Source organism: Gossypium raimondii, chromosome 7 (assembly GCF_025698545.1).
Source record: "Gossypium raimondii isolate GPD5lz chromosome 7, ASM2569854v1, whole genome shotgun sequence".
NCBI classification, from domain to species: domain Eukaryota; kingdom Viridiplantae; phylum Streptophyta; class Magnoliopsida; order Malvales; family Malvaceae; genus Gossypium; species Gossypium raimondii.
Window position 1 is genome coordinate 46,907,168 of NC_068571.1, and position 18,053 is coordinate 46,925,220.

The 18,053-nt window shown below is 33.9% G+C and overlaps 2 protein-coding genes across 2 annotated transcripts; both read right to left on the bottom strand.

Moving 5' to 3' along the window:
- Positions 1-819: 819 nt before the first annotated feature.
- On the bottom strand, positions 820-4,007 carry LOC105786905 (uncharacterized). The gene is made up of 6 exons (XM_012613378.2): positions 3,656-4,007; positions 2,844-2,986; positions 2,494-2,637; positions 2,029-2,214; positions 1,713-1,837; positions 820-1,372 (listed from the first exon to the last, which is right to left on the bottom strand). The coding sequence occupies exons 1-6, from the start codon at positions 3,867-3,869 to the stop codon at positions 1,147-1,149; spliced, it is 1,038 nt and encodes a 345-aa protein (XP_012468832.2). The 5' UTR covers positions 3,870-4,007; the 3' UTR covers positions 820-1,146.
- A 2,347-nt stretch (positions 4,008-6,354) lies between these two features.
- Positions 6,355-10,748, bottom strand: LOC105786889 (agmatine deiminase). Its single transcript, XM_012613363.2, has 10 exons — positions 10,577-10,748; positions 9,935-10,048; positions 9,768-9,857; positions 9,599-9,683; positions 9,119-9,174; positions 8,969-9,047; positions 8,509-8,643; positions 7,841-8,073; positions 7,469-7,627; positions 6,355-6,716 (listed from the first exon to the last, which is right to left on the bottom strand). Exons 1-10 carry the CDS (start codon positions 10,661-10,663, stop codon positions 6,633-6,635), a joined length of 1,122 nt encoding a protein of 373 aa, XP_012468817.1. The 5' UTR covers positions 10,664-10,748; the 3' UTR covers positions 6,355-6,632.
- Between the last annotated feature and the right edge of the window lie 7,305 nt (positions 10,749-18,053).

Consider the following 18,053-nt stretch of genomic DNA (forward strand, 5'->3'; position numbering starts at 1 on the left):
GATTCTAACTTCAAATTTGCTTGATGCCACCTTTATAAGAATATTTCATGAATCAACTGAGTTAAACCCTGAATTCATTTGACATCGTATCATTTTGTTTCTATTCACCTTTCTTGGAGAATACTGGAAGGTCTTCATTTGGTTACTTTGGTGTCTTGGATTGTTGTACTAATGGTTTCGTAGAGTGTTTAAAAAGCACCAAGGCTAGCCAAATGGCAGGGCTTAAACTTTTAATCTAGCTAGTTAGATGAATCCATGAATTTTGACGAAAAAATGGGTGAAAGTATCAAGGAGGCATTTGTATTAAAAGTTAGAATGTCGTATAAGAGGGTATTTCATAACTTATATACTCCCCATTGTCTTCATTAGTCTTTGTTTTCCACTTCTTTCCATGTTATAAGTAAGTTATCATAGTTTTTGTTTTCCACCTCTTTCCATGTGTCTTCATTAGTCTTTGTTTTCCACTTCTTTCCATGTTCTAAGTAAGTTATCATAGTTTTTGTTTTCCACCTCTTTCCATGTGCTGGGCAAGTTCCCGCGTCTGTTTTACTATCCATGAAAACCTTTCGAAATTCAGGACTGCATCTTCCAAAACAACCCCTATCTTAGGATTCGAATCTAAATTCTCTCTTTGAAATCATCCCAAAATCAAATGACCTGATTGTCTTTACAAATATATGTTTATGGCAGCATCTCCGATGAAGCTTGATTATACATTAGAGCATAATATGAAAATATAATCTTTTAACATATATAGAATCAATGTACACATATCGGATATTCACTCGATATTGCAGAACTAAATGACTAACAGCTTGAAACACTCAGAAAAACTGGGATATCTGAAACATTAAACTAAATGGATAACACAAATTATTGAGGTTTTTCTATCAAATCGAATCATGAATGTAGAAATCTGGACTTCAATAAATTACAGAACATGACGTCATATAGTTATCGACACAACTAAGACAGCTAAGTCCAAACCATGTAACATTACTAAAGAACATGACGTCATATAGTTATCGACACAACTAAGACAGCTAAGTCCAAACCATGTAACATTACTAAAGAACTGCTATTGCTTTGATAAACTTGTATGCATTAATGGTTGGAATGCTCTAATCTTCACTGCCCTATATGGTATCACTGTGAAAACTTTGAGATTAACTTGTCTACATGAATTATGATATCATCTATCTGTGGGCGAACAGCAGCCTGAGGCTGAAGCATCCATGTCACAAACTGGTGAAGAGCTTCCGGATATGGTGGTTTAGGTCCAGCTGGCCACTTGATCTGTGCATTTATAATGGCCAATTGTAGGCTTCCTCCGGATTCTCCAAGTGCGTACTCAAACGGAGATACCCCATACCTACAACAAATGGCAATTAATAACATAATAACTACATAATGCAAACGGTTTATGGTTTCTTTAGCTTGTTTCTGGATAGCATTTACATTACATCCAAGATGCAGAGAGACACGCATGTAACTCCGAAAAATGATTTCATTCCAAGACTTTAGGAAGGAAAAGATGGAAATTCAAAAAAAAGGGAGAGTTTGATTGAAGTATCATCAAAGAAACAAACCACAACTTCATGTGATTATAAAATGAAAGTTGAAGGACTGTGAAATTACAGAACCAAAAAAAAAGGAAGAGTTTGTAAAATGAAAGCAAACATTGTAGAAGTGCATTTATGAGTGTTACTTACATTACTGCATATAAAGTGCATCCCAACGACCAAATATCAGTTCTCTCATCAATATCTGCATCGCTTGGGCAATCCCACAACTCAGGAGCTCGGAAAGGTGCTGAACAATGCTCAGATGCCCATTCCTACATATGAAACCAAAATCCACCATCAGCATTGTAGAAAAGGCACTGAGCTGATATACAGAGAAAGTGTCTTAAAATATTCTATTCAAACTCAGGCAACGTAAGCAACACAATTGGAAGTGCTATATGTGATAGGAGAGTGTAGTGTAAAAAGACTTGGAATTGAAGAAAAATAAAGAAGAAATAAGTACCTGAAGCTGGAGTGCCTGAGAACGAGAGCGGATTTGTTTCCTTGCAGGACGAGCACTCCCGAAATCCATCAATATAGCAAGTGGTGCTTGCCCTTTTCTTCGGGTTAAAAGAACATTTCCTGGCTTGACATCATTATGTGCATATGGAGGAAGAAGACCATGCATATGTTTGAGCCCTGCACACAGCTGCAGATATAATATGGTCCGGTTAAAATGCTTACAATTATTTCTAATCAGTTATAACGTCAATAAATCCGAAAAATACAAAAAAAGAAGTCAAGAGGGGATCCTAAAACATTAAATGAGCAAATATTATAACACTGAAGCTAAATGGTAAAGTCTAAGCAAAATCCATGAGATACATTTGATTACTTGTGTCGCATAGTTACCAATTTTTTATTGAGAAATATTATAACATGTGGAATGGGATTGCATAGTTCAAAACAATAAGATAGTTTTACTCACCTGCCGAAATATTTGAAGAACATCTGAGGTAGGAAAGAATTCCTTTTTAGCTTTCATAGCATTGGAATTGTCCAATAATGTTCCATCCAAATGAACAGGAAATAACAAATATGCTTCATGATTCCATGATCCTTCTTGTGTAGGCTAGCCAATGAAATGATATTGTTTTAGACAAACACAATTTTGCATTAAAAGTCCTTCAAAAGAAGAAGAAATGAGCCATCAAGCGAAACACAAGAGCATTTCGAAAATAGTTCCCATTTTAAGTTTTACACCAACCTTATAGGTAAATGAGCCGATAAATTCAAAAACATTTAGGACACAAGAGAATAAGAGATCCGAATAATTACCTTAATGGCAATGATAGCATGATCCAGAAGTGGAAGCAGATTAGGGTGACTAAACAAGGATGAAACACGGATCTCCTCACGAACCAATTCCAACTGCTCATTATTCTGAATGAGAACTTTTTTCATTGCATAAGTTCCATCATCTACAAATGCAACCCAAATTTAAGATGTAAATCCAGATTAAAGATGCATAAATCGGAACCAGTTAGGCGAGCAGTCAAACTGTCATAGACCAAAGACAAGATTCGCTATGAAGTATGAAATTCTATGTCCAAGGCCTTCGTTTTTTACAACATAACTGAGATCAAAGATTAAAGGGATATCCATAATTTGAGGTCTATAACTCCAACAAGAGTTTGATAATCACATAAAGTTCCACCTACTTACCTATATGAATTCAATTTTATGAGATAATCATACTACTATTGTGGCAAAGAAGAAAAAAGAGCACACTTTTAGAGATCCAAGTCTACATAATAAGCCGAAACAAAATAACCCCACACAATTTACCATAAATCTTCATATGAAATACCAAAGCTAGCTTCAATTTTTCTTAGGCAAGAGCATTCAGTAGCAGTAAGTTCACAAAAACTCAATTAATTTACAACAAAAAGAATTACATAAAACCCTCCAAACAAAAGTCAAAAACAGAATCATTTAAGACCAAGAAGCAAAGGACCAAATTAAAAAAAAAAACCCAAGATTTAGAAAGAACCAGATCATTGAAAAACCATTGAAATAGAGAAAAACCCAAATCATAAAATCCTCAAAAAAAAAGATTAAAAAGATGAAATTTTTAAAGGGGGACGAACCAGAAAGATGAGAAGGGTCCTTGACTTTTTTGGCTAAGCCAACAGATGAAGCTGAAGAGGCGTCGGATATGACTTCCTTCACCAAATAGACATAAGCGAACCCACCTTCACCCAACTGCCTCACGATCCTGAACCTGTTGTCATTGATCCAAACGTCCCCTCCACCATTTACGGCGTCGTATAAAGCATTCAACCCTGAAAATGAACACCCCATTGTTCTTTTCTTTTCTTTCTTCAACTAAAAAAGAAAAAAAAATTCCTTTTAGATCTTCAAGCTATCATTTTGCTATTAGAGTTTAGTCAGGTTTTGAAGCATTAAGAAGCTTCTTGTGTTTATTAAGAGACTGATTTTTCATTAATTTTGTACTGGATCTGGGTTGAGTTTGACACTCCAAATTTTCATTCTTCCACTCCGCTATTTAGAAATTACATTTTAGTCCTTGTACCTTGTGGTGATTTTAGAGTATATCTGATTTAATCCGATCCGTCCATTTGGCTGGCTAAGTAGAGAGACACATAAGATGAAAAAGCTTTTATTTGGCTCCTAGGTTAAATGATGTTATTATTCCGAAAGTTATAGATTTAGGGTGAGTTTGGATGGGTGGTGCGTTTACTTACGATTAATGTAAAAACAGCAGTGACGGTGAGATTAGATACTGTAGCGATACTGTAGCGTGAGACAAAAAGTAAGCTAAACGTACCGCACCGCACCCAATCGCCCATCCAAACCCACCCTTAATTTTTGTTTGGTAAATTTTAGTCCTATACTTCTTAAATTTTATTTGGTTGAATTCAATTACTAGTCTTGTACCATGTGTATAGTTGTAGATTTAGTTCATTGTCTCTAATTGGATCATTCTTAAGTCATTATATTTTCTATATTTTGAAATCTCAGTCTTAATGACAATCAATAGTACATTAATTAGATTTTTAGTAAATAATATAAAAATAATAAGTGACACGATATTATATTGACGCATCGATTTTGGAAATAACAAAATTTTATTTGATAAGTTTAACAATTAATATTTAGTAAAGACTAAAATTTAAAAAGTATAATAACTAATAAAAGTATAAGGATTAAATTCATAACAACAAAATTTAACCCAACCTGGTTATATACATGGTATTTAAAGATTTGGGTTTAAGGTCATACCATTGAAAGGTAAGACGTGTCACATACCAATACCATATGGCATATACAATTGTATTTGTGGATTAAAGCCCCACCCTCAAACATCTTACCATATAATTATATAATATACAAATTGTTCATACCCACGTAAATGCCATGCTATCATACAGGCTTCATTCCTAGAACTTAAAATTGCATATAATTATAGCAAGTTAATATGACTCTATTCGATGCAGAATTTAACTGTTTGTAGAATAAAGATTCAATACATTAAGCATATCTCTATACTTAATAGTGTTCATATGATTTCTAAATTATCTCGAGTTTAGCTTTAAAAACAAATCAATATATAACATGTACATATTGATTATAAAATTTACAAGAATCTATATAACATACAAATATAGACGAAACATTTTAACATAACTCTTATAATTATTACAATATATTTTTTCAACTCCGACATATAATATCAGATCGTTACATTAATTACACATAATATTCTTTTACTATTATCTTGTTTAATAACGTTATCCATTTGTACTCTGTTATTATTCTTTATCTTATACCATTATTCTATACTTCTCATACTTTCTTTAAATCTTATGATTTAGCCATCAAATTATTATATAATTGACTTAATGCACACTTTAGGTATTTAAAGTATACACATTTTCCCATTTTAATCCTGAAATATACACATATTATCATTATGAAATTATACTATCCACCACACCATTTGCACAAAGTGTATGCCCATATGTTGTACACATTGTTTTTGATTTTTATTAGCATTTCAATCATATTCCATCTCTATTCTCACCAAGTTTATTAGTACATTTATCAACGTTTCTCTTTCAATTCATTCATCATACATACATACAAAGTCCCAACATACTTTGATACATGCATTTCAATCAATATGGAACAACCTTTAATAAATCAAGTCATTACTAGTGCTCATGTACAAATATTCAATCAATATGTTTATTAGCTCAAGATTGATTACTCTCCTCTATTTTCACTTCAATTCATAACAACACAATTATACTTTTACTAACAAATTCATTCATTAATTTCAAATCAATATATTCTTTTCTTTATTCAAATTACTCATGACACTTGCATATATAATATCATCATACTATAATACATGTCCCTTTCAATCAAACAACCATAATTCTTCCAGTTACTAGTAACTCAATATTGTTCTCTTTCCCTATTGGCTTTCTTGAGTGTTTTTAAAGTATGCTCAATTTCCCAATCAATAGGTAACAAGACCCTATCTCTTCTATGCATTCAATGACAAATACCCTACAAAAGAATTAAAAAACCATAACCAATATCCTGAATACAATTATCAATATCTCAATAGTCTAACAAGACAATCAATTTGCAAGACAAGGTATATTCCAAACAAGACAATCAATTTGCAAGACAAGGTATATTCCAAACAAAACAAAGAAATTTGCCAAATTAACCAATCTTAAGCTAGGTGCTAAGTAATTCTTCCTCCTTTTGAATGATATTGAATTAGCATACGTACAGAAAAGAAAACCAAATATTTAAGTAAATAATAGAAAAAGGAAATGTTATAAGAGAAAAAGTATATGTCGAACATACGTATAGCATACGAATACAACAAAGATGACAATGTATTAAAACTACTTATCTTTGAAAAGTACCTAAAGGCAACCATAAGTGAAGTCCATTGATAAATTACTATAACTTTGTGTGTGTAAGTCTGTAAGAATGGTGTTTATTGATGCAACCCATATCTTCTGCTGCAGAAACTGAAAGCCAAATTAAACGACTTGAAATTTTGTATTTTTGGTTAAAATATCAGATAGCAGGGTGTTGTTGAGTAATGCAATGTATATTTCCACCTCCCAAAACAATTTCTCGAGCACCCTCAATTCCTACAACCTGAACCAAAACAAAGAGTGGTAAATGCAGCCAAAAGAACAATATCAGCTTTAGCCTTTAGCTGTTACTGTAGTAATTCAAGCAAGCCTAGCCTATTTTGTGGAAAACAATGTTACTCGGACTTGAGTGGAAGTGTTAGATTCGAGTATGTTTAGTTTACCTAAGTTTTCCTTATGTATATGGAGGGTCCTTGGAGGATCATATCTTTATACTCTTACCCGAGTATGCATCAAACATAGGTATTTTAAGAAAATAAAGAGTCGAAGCAACATAGGAGGAAAAAACGAGTAGCTAAGGGCCAAATAAAAAGAAAAGTTACTTGAGTGAGCCTTCTATATAGCTTTTACACAAAAGTCATCACCATAGAATTAAAGATTGAAACTGTAAGATAGTTTAGAACAGCTAGCTTTAAATTCCAAGACTAATAAACTCAGCATATGGCATTAGGTATACTATACTGGTGAACACAAGACACTATTATGCTTTTAAACCTGGATGTTATCCGGGTTTCATTTACCTCATTTCGATATCAATCTTAACCTAGCCTCTAATCTTCTTAGGTTGCTATCTTCACAAAGAAATGAAACTTTTGTACTAATGTTATCTCCTAATTTACCACCCATTACACAAGATTCCCAAGCAGTGATTGTAAGTTAATTTTCAATTTTTACTTGAATAGCTAAAATGGAGTTAAATATTGCATCCATCATGGTTCTACTACTAGCATATGTTGAAAAGAAATACTTGCTTACTTTATAGTTTGGAAAGGTTTGAGAAAGGACGGAAACAGCTTCGTCATCTCGCTTTTGGTCCCCGAATTGTGGCAAGATGATCGCTCCATTGGCAATATAGAAGTTTACATAAGAAGCAGCAAGTCGTGTACCAGGAAGTCTCGCTTTAGCGTCACCATCCTGTTGTCAGGAACATCAAAGACCAGAAAACAATGCACAATAAACCTCTTTCTTCTTTGGCAAGTCATGTACAGTTTCATTCGGCAAAGCTATAGTCAATATGTTGAATGTATATGGACAGTCATGCAGAGTCATGGAAAAAGAAAATCCTTAGTCAATATGTTGAATGTATATGGACAGTCATGCAGAGTCATGGAAAAAGAAAATCCTTACTTGAACAACTCCATCAGCTTCTTCATCTGTCATATAAAGCGGCCCAGGGACATGGAGTTTGACTATTTCTAATTTCCGACCACGGGCATCTTTTTCATTTGAGAGAACAGTGAATGCTTCCATGGAACGTTCATATTGAGGGTCCTTTTCATCATCAATCCAAGACAACACAACAACACCAGGCTTTGCAAAGCAACACATATTATCAATATGACCATTCGTATCATCATCACCTGTTGGAAAACAAGAAGATACTTTAATTTTCAGCGTATGTATTAAGTGGTTAAAAGTTTGACAGATTTGCTTGAGATAGTAGATAATCGATAAATGCTGCGGGGCTACAGCTATCCTCCAAGGAAATTGTTTAATATTTTAAAAGTGATATCGAGTAAAAAGTTCGCCAGTACGGGTTTTGCCATTCAGATATGAAGATTTGCGCATTACTAAACAACAATAGTGCAGTTCTCTAATGAAAATTCATTCTAAGTTTAAGAAGGTTATAAATTTCTTGATATACCACTGAGGATTGCCCCCGAAGGAGATGAGAAAATTAGACATGTATGAATCATAGTGACATGAAATGATAATCCCCCGACTCGAAAAGAAAACAAATATCAAGAGAAACTTGAGATACATATCAGATATGAGATAAAGACAGAATCACTTACCATATAATCCACGAGGCAACCAGATAACCTTCTCAACTCCAAGATATGCCTTAAGTTCATTTTCTATTTCTTCTTTAGTCATATTTGGGTTCCTGTTTTTGTTCAAAAGACACTCCTCGGTCGTGAGGCAAGTTCCTGAGGGGGAAAAAAAGTAAAAGATGAATAAAAGCTGTAGTTTACTAGACTTCCATCTTTCTGTGCATCTAAAATAATCTGCATCAGGCATTGCAGATGAAACTTTTTAATATTATTAGATGTGATGAGAAAAGAGAGATCATCTTTTCAAAAAAGCATCATATAGAAACAGTCACACATGTCTGTTTGCATAAAAGCAAATGAAGAGTGAAAGAGAAATCCCTTTCAGTTATGCAAGTATCGTAGAAAAGAGTCCTTAAGCAGTCTTAGCCAACAGTTTTGACACAGCAAGCTTATCAAAGAGGATAAGTTATTGGTTTCTCACCTTCTCCATCTACATGTATACTTCCACCTTCAAGAATCATCGTATGAGGAATTCTAGGAAGCCTCTCATTTCCCAATATCTACAAACAATCAATGACTAAAAATAAATTTCCCACCTGAACAAGTAAATAAGTACATGACCAACACTAACCTTCCGTGCCACGAGAAGGTCGAGACTCCAATCTTCATAACAACCATCATCAATCCCTACTTAGATCACAACAGATTCCTTTCAGTGAAGACAAATACGAGACAAACCCATAAATTAACACATAATGACTACTAACACTTTAAAACAGTCAAATTCAAGGCCAGACTCTTGTGACCAACAAAATAAGCAATCAAAGTAAAAAATTTTAAAATTTTACCCAACATTTTCCCCAGTTTTTGCTCCTCCTTATACAAGTAAGATCTAAATTTCTATCCATATGTTAGGGCATGTAGTTTTGATAAAGAATCAAAATCTACTAGTGTGTCTCCCGTACTTAATAAACACTTAAAAGGATGATATTAGATTATGTTAGTTGTAGTACAGATGTGATACTAGCTTGTTGTTAAACCATCGTTCGATTTTAAATAGATTGATTCATAGAGGCACATTAGGTTGCAATCATGTGAAGTTTATTCTTACCTCCCCAGCTATTAAAATTCCAATCGATCCCGGCAACTCTGTGCTTGTGGTTATCAGAAATCACTGCTCCTTTCCTTACAACAAACTGCAAGAACGAGAATAAAATAAATAATTTCAAATATTTATGACAGATGACAAAGTAAGATCATAAAGAATAAGAGGTGCTCACAGTTGGCCCAGTATCACGAAACCAAGCATCGTTCATGCTCATTTCAAGAACCCTGACATTTGGCGGTAACAGAGTTCGCGCATTCTCCCACTGTGGATAAAGTTACTTAATTCATTAAAATTCAGCTCAAAACAATACGTACCACATGTGAAAAACAGGTTACAAACCTGAGCAGCACTTGCACAGACGGTCACAGGTTCGAACTTTGAGATTGTAGTCGCAACCCTAGCAAACACACGTTGGGCGTGTTTCGCATTGTCTCGCCAATTATCAGGACGTTCCTGAAAAACAAGCAGTTTCACAATTGTCAAACTCAACAGACTCTAAGCATGAACAAAACATCAAACACCATCTAATCTTCTAGCCATAAATGGATCATTACACAGCTAGATGAACAATAATTGAGCAGCATAACCAAAAATGCATGTTGAGAATCATTTATCATAAATTTGAAGCTATACTACCAATAATCAATGGCTGCTAAGTACTCAGTTACAACAGCATTTTGCAATAACATGCATCAAGTTCCTAGATCATGGTTAAACAATTTCAAAGCCTTTGAATAGAATACTAACAAATGCAACAGCAGACAAAAACCCAATCCATTGAAATGAAATTAGAAGGGGAAACCATGGAAAAATAAGGTCATAAACATAACAAGAACAAACAAAGGGACATCTTTCGATTCTGATTCATACCCATCAAAGAAGAAACGAAAACAAACGTTCATTTACCAACAAAACAAACACTTTTCGACATAAAAAACTGAGTTGAATCAGTAAGAAAAAAGAAGAAGAAATAATACTAACAGGCCAACCCATCCAGCACTGTAAATGGGGTTCCCATTCAGCAGGCATGTGGTAACCAAGAGTAAACGGCGGCGGTTTCATCTCCATCTCTGACAGTTTTAACGCTATCTGCCTATATCCCTCTAAACCAAAGCCTTTGGCTTAAACAGTTTGTGTGTGTGTATATATATATATAATGGAAGGAGTGAAAGTGACTGACGGCTGAGACAGTTTGTAAAGAGAGATATACAGTTTGTAAAGTTGCGTTATTTTGACAAAAAGAGTCCGCCCAGAATATTTGACCCTTTTTACTTTCTCATTCGTTATTATCGGTACCATATAGGGTCTAATTTCGATTTTAGACCCTCAGATTTAATATTTTTACTTTAATTTGATATAATCTCATCCTCTATTTTTATAATATTTATTAGTAGGTCCAAATTGATAAGGATGTGAACTTTTATAATGTTTATCAGTTTGGTTATAGTAATAATATTATAAAAATATAAGGTTAATTTATATTAAAGTAAAATTGAAAAAATAAATCTCGATTTTACCAATGTCAAAACAACGATAAGTGTTATAAAATAAAGAAAGATGGAGAGAATAAAGAATAAAGAAAATATAAAAGTAATAGAGAATGTACTTTATTAATCAAAAGGATGATTACAATGCTTCATCTGAGTCTCTATTTATAAAAATAAGAAGTATAAAAGAAGTAGAGATCTAATTCTAATAACTATTAGAATTTAAAGTATATCAAAACTTTATCTTGATCATGATGGACATCTACTTAATAATATATTCATAACACTCCCCCTTGAATGTCCATTGATAGATAATGTGCCTCATTAAAACCTTATTAGGAAAAACTCTGTGGGATAAAAAAAAAACCTAATGAAGGAAAAAGAGTACACAATCTTCTATTACAAGCTGCCTCGTTAAAAACCTTTACCAAGAAAACTCAATGGGAAAAAACCTTGGTTAAAGGAAAAGAGTACAACTTGTTTTTAGACTCCCCTTGATGGCAACATTACTTTACATCTTTGAGTCGACGAATTCAAATCTTGTGTAATAGTTTTTCAAATGTTGAAGTTGGCAATGCCTTAGTAAAAAGATCTGTTAAATCATCACTAGAACGAATTTGTCGAACATTTATATCACCTCTTTTCTCAAGATCATGGGTGAATAATAATTTTGGTGAAATATGTTTCATTCTATCACCTTTGATGTAACCACCCTTCAATTGAGCTATACCTGATGCATTATCTTCATATAAGATAGTTGACATCTTTTCCTGTAAAGGCAAATTACATATCTTCTGGATATGTTAGATCAATAACCTTAGCCAAACACACTCTCGACTTGCCTCATGCATTGCAATTATTTCTGCATGATTTGAAGAAGTAGCAGTTAATGTTTGCTTTGTCGAACGCCATGATATGATAGTACCCTCACATGTAAATAAATATCCTATTTGAGATCGACCTTTATATGGATCTGATAAGTATCCAACATCAACATAGCTAAGGATTTTGAATCATTTGAATAAAATAACCTCATATCAATGGTCCCTCTGAAATATCTAAATACATGTTTAATTTCATTCCAATGTCTACATGTTGGAGAAGAACTAAATTTTGCTAACAAGTTTACAACGAAAGCTATATCAGGTCTTGTGTTGTTTGCAAGATACATCAATGCCCTTATGACACTTAGATATGGAACTTCAGGACCAAGAAACTCTTCATCATTCTCACAAGAACAAAATTGATCTTTATTCACATCTAACGATCGTACAACCATTGGAGTACTCAATAGGTGTGCTTTATCCATGTAAAATTTCTTTAATATCTTTTCCATATAAGTTGATTAATGAGCATGAATTTCATCTTTTAAATGCTCTATTTGTAATCCAAGATAAAACTTTGTTTTTCCAAAATCTTTCATCTCAAATTCTTTATTTAAACAATTTATTGTATTTTGAAGCTCTTTAGGAGTTCCAATAATGTTTAGACCATCAACATAAACAACAATTATCACAAAATCTGATCCAAACCTTTTTATAAAGACACATGAACAAATTGGATCGTTTTTGTAACCTTCTTTTAACAAGTATTCATTAAGAAGATTGTACCACATACTTCTAGATTTTTTTATTCCACATAAACTTTTCGTTAATCTGATCGAGTAATTTTCTCAAGAAACTTTATATCTTATCGGGATTTTAAATCCTTCAGGGATTTTCATATAAATTTCACTATCAAGTGTACCATATAAATAGGATGTAACAACATCCATTAGATGCATGTCAAGTTTTTCATGTACTGCCAAACTAATAAGATATCTAAACGTGATTGCATACACCACAGGAGAATATGTCTCTTCATAATCAATGTCAGGCCTTTGCGAAAATTCTTGTGCTATAAGGCGAGCTTTATATCTTACGACTTCATCAATTTCATTTTGTTTTCACACAAATACCTATTTATATCCTACCGGTTTTTACACCTTTAGGTGTTTAGACTATAGGTCCAAAAATTTCACGTTTAGAAAGTGAACTCAGTTCTGCTTGAATTGCATATTTCCATTTTGGCCAATCTTTTCTATTTTTACATTCCTTTGTAGATTTAGGCTCAAGATCATCATTTTCTTTTATTATTTTAATAGCAATATTATAATTAAAATTGTTGTCGACAACTACTTTTTTTTCGGTTCCATCTTTTTCTCATATTGACATAACTTATTGAGACCTCTTTATTTTCATCATTTCTATTTTCACTTTTAGATACCTAAATCTCTTCTTGAGTTTTATAATTAGTTATGTCATGGGTCTCTTCAGGAACCCCCGTCTGCCTCCACTATATGACCATCTTGAATATTTGCTCACTTTTTTTACGAGGATTTTTATCTTTGGAATTGACCTGTCTTTCACGCTTCGTGCATGGATTACTTTCTTTTGCATTAAAAGTTTTCCCTATTAGGACATCAATTCGTATTGGAGTATTTTCAACTGGTATGTGAGATTTAGTGAATCTGACAGTTGATTTGTAAAATGAATTATCTGTTGAACTTCTGGTTCACGTTGCTTTGTACAAGGATCTTAAACATTGATAATTCATTTCAAGTGGCATACATGTTAAGTTTTAGGCACAAAGATTCATATATGTGTTTGACCATTTAGATAGATTTTGGAGACATATTGGCATGTTTATAAATGGTAAATTGAAGTGCCTATGGGCATCATGGTTGTTGGTGATGATGTTGCATGTTTTAGGCTTGATTTTGGTTAGTTTGAATGCATATTTATGATTTGGTCATATGCTAATTGATATTTTTAAATTGGTACCAAATTTGGGTGAAAAATATGGCTTGGAGAATAGCTTATTTTTGTCCACACGGGCAGAGATACAGGCGTGTGTCTCAGCCGTGTGTGACACACAACCAGGTGACACGGCCGTGTGTCCCTTGTAACTTCTATAGAAAGCAAGTTAGTAGCTTCACACGGCCTATCACACGAGCGTGTGCCTTGGCTGTGTGGCACAAGTCAGTATACACTCCAGTTTTCACGCGGCCTAACACACGGCCTGGCACACAGGCGTGTGAGGCCATTTCGAAGGGTACACGGCTTGGCACACGGACGTGTGGTCTGGCCGTGTGACCCAAGTCAGTGAGTTACATGGGTACGAAAACGGACTGGGACACGGTCGTATGTCCTTATTTCGAATGCCCACATGGCCTGAGACACGGGCGTGTCTCTTGGCCGTGTAAGACACACAGCCTGGCCACACGGGCGTGTGTCCCCTGCACTTTGAAAAATTTTCCGTGTTTTTCAAAAAATTTCTTGAGTACTCGGTTTAGTCTTGAACTATTTTTAATGTCTACTTAAGGCATCGAGGGCTTGTATTAGAGACTATATGAATGAATTTGATTGTTTTCTAAAATGAATGTGTTATGCAAACAAAATGTATGATTGTTTGATCTGTAAGTCCGCTAATGCTCCAAATCCCTGTTCCGGTATTGGATACGGGTTAGGGGTGTTACACTTGACAAATTATATGATGAAAGTTACAAAATAAAATAAAATGGAGGTACTAAAATGGGTACTAAGTTGAGAACCATGAAAATTGCTAAAATTTATATAAATAATGAATAAAAGGAAATGAAGCAAAATCTATAGAAATAAAACTAAAGCTAAATAATATAGTGAAAATAAATAAATTTAAATAAAATAGAAAGTGAAATAAGAACAAAAAATTAAAAAAATCTAAAGGAATTGAAAATTTTATTAAATTAAAAGGAATGTAAAGACAGATGAACTTAGGGAGCAATTATATTTGCTTGAAATTTCAAAAATTGAACAAAATCAATAATAGCTAGGTCCAAATGAGAAAATATCCCTTGCAACGACCTCACTCTGCAACACTAAGGAGCACAGAGGGTTGCTCGCCAATTTCCCAATTCCTGTTACCATCAAAACAACAAAATCAAACCGATTCTCAATTCTTTTTCATTTTTCATATTTTTTTCTTAAAATTTCATTTTCTTTTCCTCTGGTCACTAAATTATTCTTCACGGCCTCCACTCGAAGAACCCCGTTACTATAAAAACAACATAATCAAATCAATTTTCATTTCTTTTTCATTTTTCATATTTTTCTTAAAATTTCATTTTCCTTTCCTCTGCACTGCCTCCATCATCGAAGAACATAAGGTGTTGGGGATTGACCCAAAGGTAGAGAATATCGAACACAAATTTTACGTGAAAAACTTCTCCAAAAAGGATAAAAATCACAGGCAAAGGAAGCCTTATTAATTTAGCAAACCAATGAAGAGTACAAGATGGAGAAAATAAACCTAAAAGAGCAAAACCCAAAACTCAAATACAAAGTTTTCTCAAAAACTCTCCCCAATACTCTTCATCAAATCTCACATAAAAGATATTCTATTAACACTCTAAATAGGGTTACAAATACCCCTTAAGATTAAAGTCCTAATATGATTAAAATAGTCCAACATTAATTAGAGTTAATCTGGGAAAATATAACAGAGTTTAACTAGGAAAAAATGATTCAATTTATGTGGGAACACGCCGTCACATTATGATGTCATTTATCGGCTCATCGTGACGTTGTCTGTCGCTTCATCCCGACATTCTTCGTCGTGATGTCGGGCCTATTTTGGCCCATTTTCGGTTGCTCGTCGATTGTCTTTCTAAGTACTTGTAAAGAGTCTGATAAATGTAAGGCATACCTCCACAAATCTCCACCTTAACTAGTATTTAACACCCCTTCTTTGCCAATGTCCGTCATAGGCCTAACTTGATCTTTGCAGGATATTAACTGAGTCCAAGCAATGTTTGACCTTTGAAACTAGAAGACTTTTAGTTTTTTGGGCTGCCAAATCCAAGTTGACTCATATATGCTTCCCATAAACGTAATGCTTTGTCTTTCTAACTCTTGCACCCGAAAGAGAACATCTTTTATTCAAAACGATCATACATTTTTCGCTTATATGACCAAGTTGTCTATACTTCAAACAATTCGGTTCTGAATCTTTAACAGATGAGAAAATTATTGCTTTACCAGTCACTGTTGAACCATGTAGAACATACAGACTGTCATTTTTTCGATCTCTTATCAAAACAAGAGCTCTATAGGATACCTTAATATCGTTTGACTTGATGGCGATTATATAACCCTTCGAGTCTAAATTTCCTAAAGAGATGAGGCTCTTTTTCAAGATAGTGTCTTAATGACTCTGTCGTACATCCTGATCTAAATGGTGTCAATATCAATTATCTTGCAAGGTGAATTATTCCCTATAAGCACAACTCCACATTCAATTGGATTATATGTGGAGAACAAGTCATTATTTAGATACATATGGAAAGAACACTCCGAATCCAGAATTTACTCGAACATAAGTTTAGAGCTTTCGGTCATAGACACCAACAACTAATCATCACCCTTATCCTCGGCCACACCAGCATCAACTACCTCAGCCTTCTGTTCCTCGTCGCTCTCAACAAAATTTCTGTTTTTATTTTTCGACTTATAACATTAAGCTTTTATGTGACCCAACTTATTGCAATAGTTACATGTCTTATCATGATTCCTCGACTTCAATTTTGATCTAGATTTGTTCTGACTTGAATCCTTAGATTGTTGCCTACCTCTAGCAACTAAAACTGAATCTTGACTACCAGACTTGCTACCCAAATCTAACTCATTATCGAGTTTTTCCTTGCTCAACAAGTTACATTCCACATCCTCAAATGAGAGTTTTTCTCTACCATAAATCAAGGTTTCTTTGAAAGTTTTATATAAATGAGACAAAAAGCATAACAATGGCATAGTCTGATCTTCATCATCAATGTTAACCTTGACATTCTTCAAATCATTCAAGAGAGTAACAAATTGACTGATGCGACCTCTAAGGTTCTCACCTTCATCCATGCGATATGGCATCGGCGTTGTTTCAATATCAATCGATTCGCCAGAGACTTCGTCATATAAAGGATTTATAATATTCTCCATAAGGTTGCTGCTGTTTTCTTTGTAAGCACCTCCTGTAACACATTGTTTGTAAGGCCCAATTGAATTGTTAAAAGAGTCTTCTCATCAAGCTCTTCCCATTCTAATTGGTCTAGATTTTTGGGCTTTTACCCGGTAACGACCTTTTTTAAGCCGTTTTAAACTAGAATTGTCATCATCCGAACTTGCCATAAACTGGAATTTGCATTCCTATCAAACCTCTATATATCAAATCTCGTAGTTGCCATCCTAAATGAGTCGATTGTGGAATCCAAACCAAGCTCTAACACCAGTTTGTCGGAGATCAACTCATATAAACAACGAAATATAAAAGGTAAAGAAGATTAAATACAAATTTTACATGGAAAACTCCTCCAAAAAGGATAAAAATCAAGGGCAAATGAAGCTTCACTAATTCAGCAAACCAACGAAGAGTACAAGATGGAGAAAATAAATCTAAAAGAACAAAACCTAAAACCTGAAATTCGAATACAAAGCTCTATCAAAAACTCTTCCCAAAACTATTCATCAAATCTCACATAAGAGATATTCTATTAACTCTTTAAAATGACCATTTTATCAATAAATGCCCATTTCCAACTTTATTTATGAAAATGGGCCACTTTTTTCATTATTTACCGGAATGGGCTGAAAACTACAAAACGCGTCCACGTAGGAGCATTTTAGGGGGAAATTTTAGTAAATCGCGTTCATGAGGAAACGATTTTGCCATGTCAGCACAAAACGCGCTTACGTGGATGCGCTTTGTTGACGTGGCAAAATCGCTCCCTCAGGGACGCGTTTTAGCCTGTGTTTTTTTTTCAATAGTCATTTAAAATTTTGACTTTGGGGTCCAATGGTAAAAAAAAACTATAAAACCCCATTCCTATTTTTTTCACACAACATTTCTTCCAAATTTATCAAAAAAGCTCCTAAAATTCTCCCTGAATTTCTCAAAGCTCT

Bases quoted from the DNA above. Each gene is read 5' to 3' on its own strand.
- LOC105786889 (XM_012613363.2), bottom strand. From the start codon at position 10,663: ATGGAGATGAAACCGCCGCCGTTTACTCTTGGTTACCACATGCCTGCT. The intron at 10,049-10,576 runs GTTAGTATTATT...CTTGTTTTTCAG, and splicing joins AGTGCTGGATGGGTTGGCCT to GAACGTCCTGATAATTGGCG. The intron at 9,684-9,767 runs GTGAGCACCTCT...TCGTTCTTGCAG, and splicing joins TTCGTGATACTGGGCCAACT to TTTGTTGTAAGGAAAGGAGC.
- LOC105786905 (XM_012613378.2), bottom strand. From the start codon at position 3,869: ATGGGGTGTTCATTTTCAGGGTTGAATGCTTTATACGACGCCGTAAAT. The intron at 2,638-2,843 runs GTAATTATTCGG...TTCATTGGCTAG, and splicing joins ATGCTATCATTGCCATTAAG to CCTACACAAGAAGGATCATG. The intron at 2,215-2,493 runs GTGAGTAAAACT...TTATATCTGCAG, and splicing joins TTCTTCAAATATTTCGGCAG to CTGTGTGCAGGGCTCAAACA.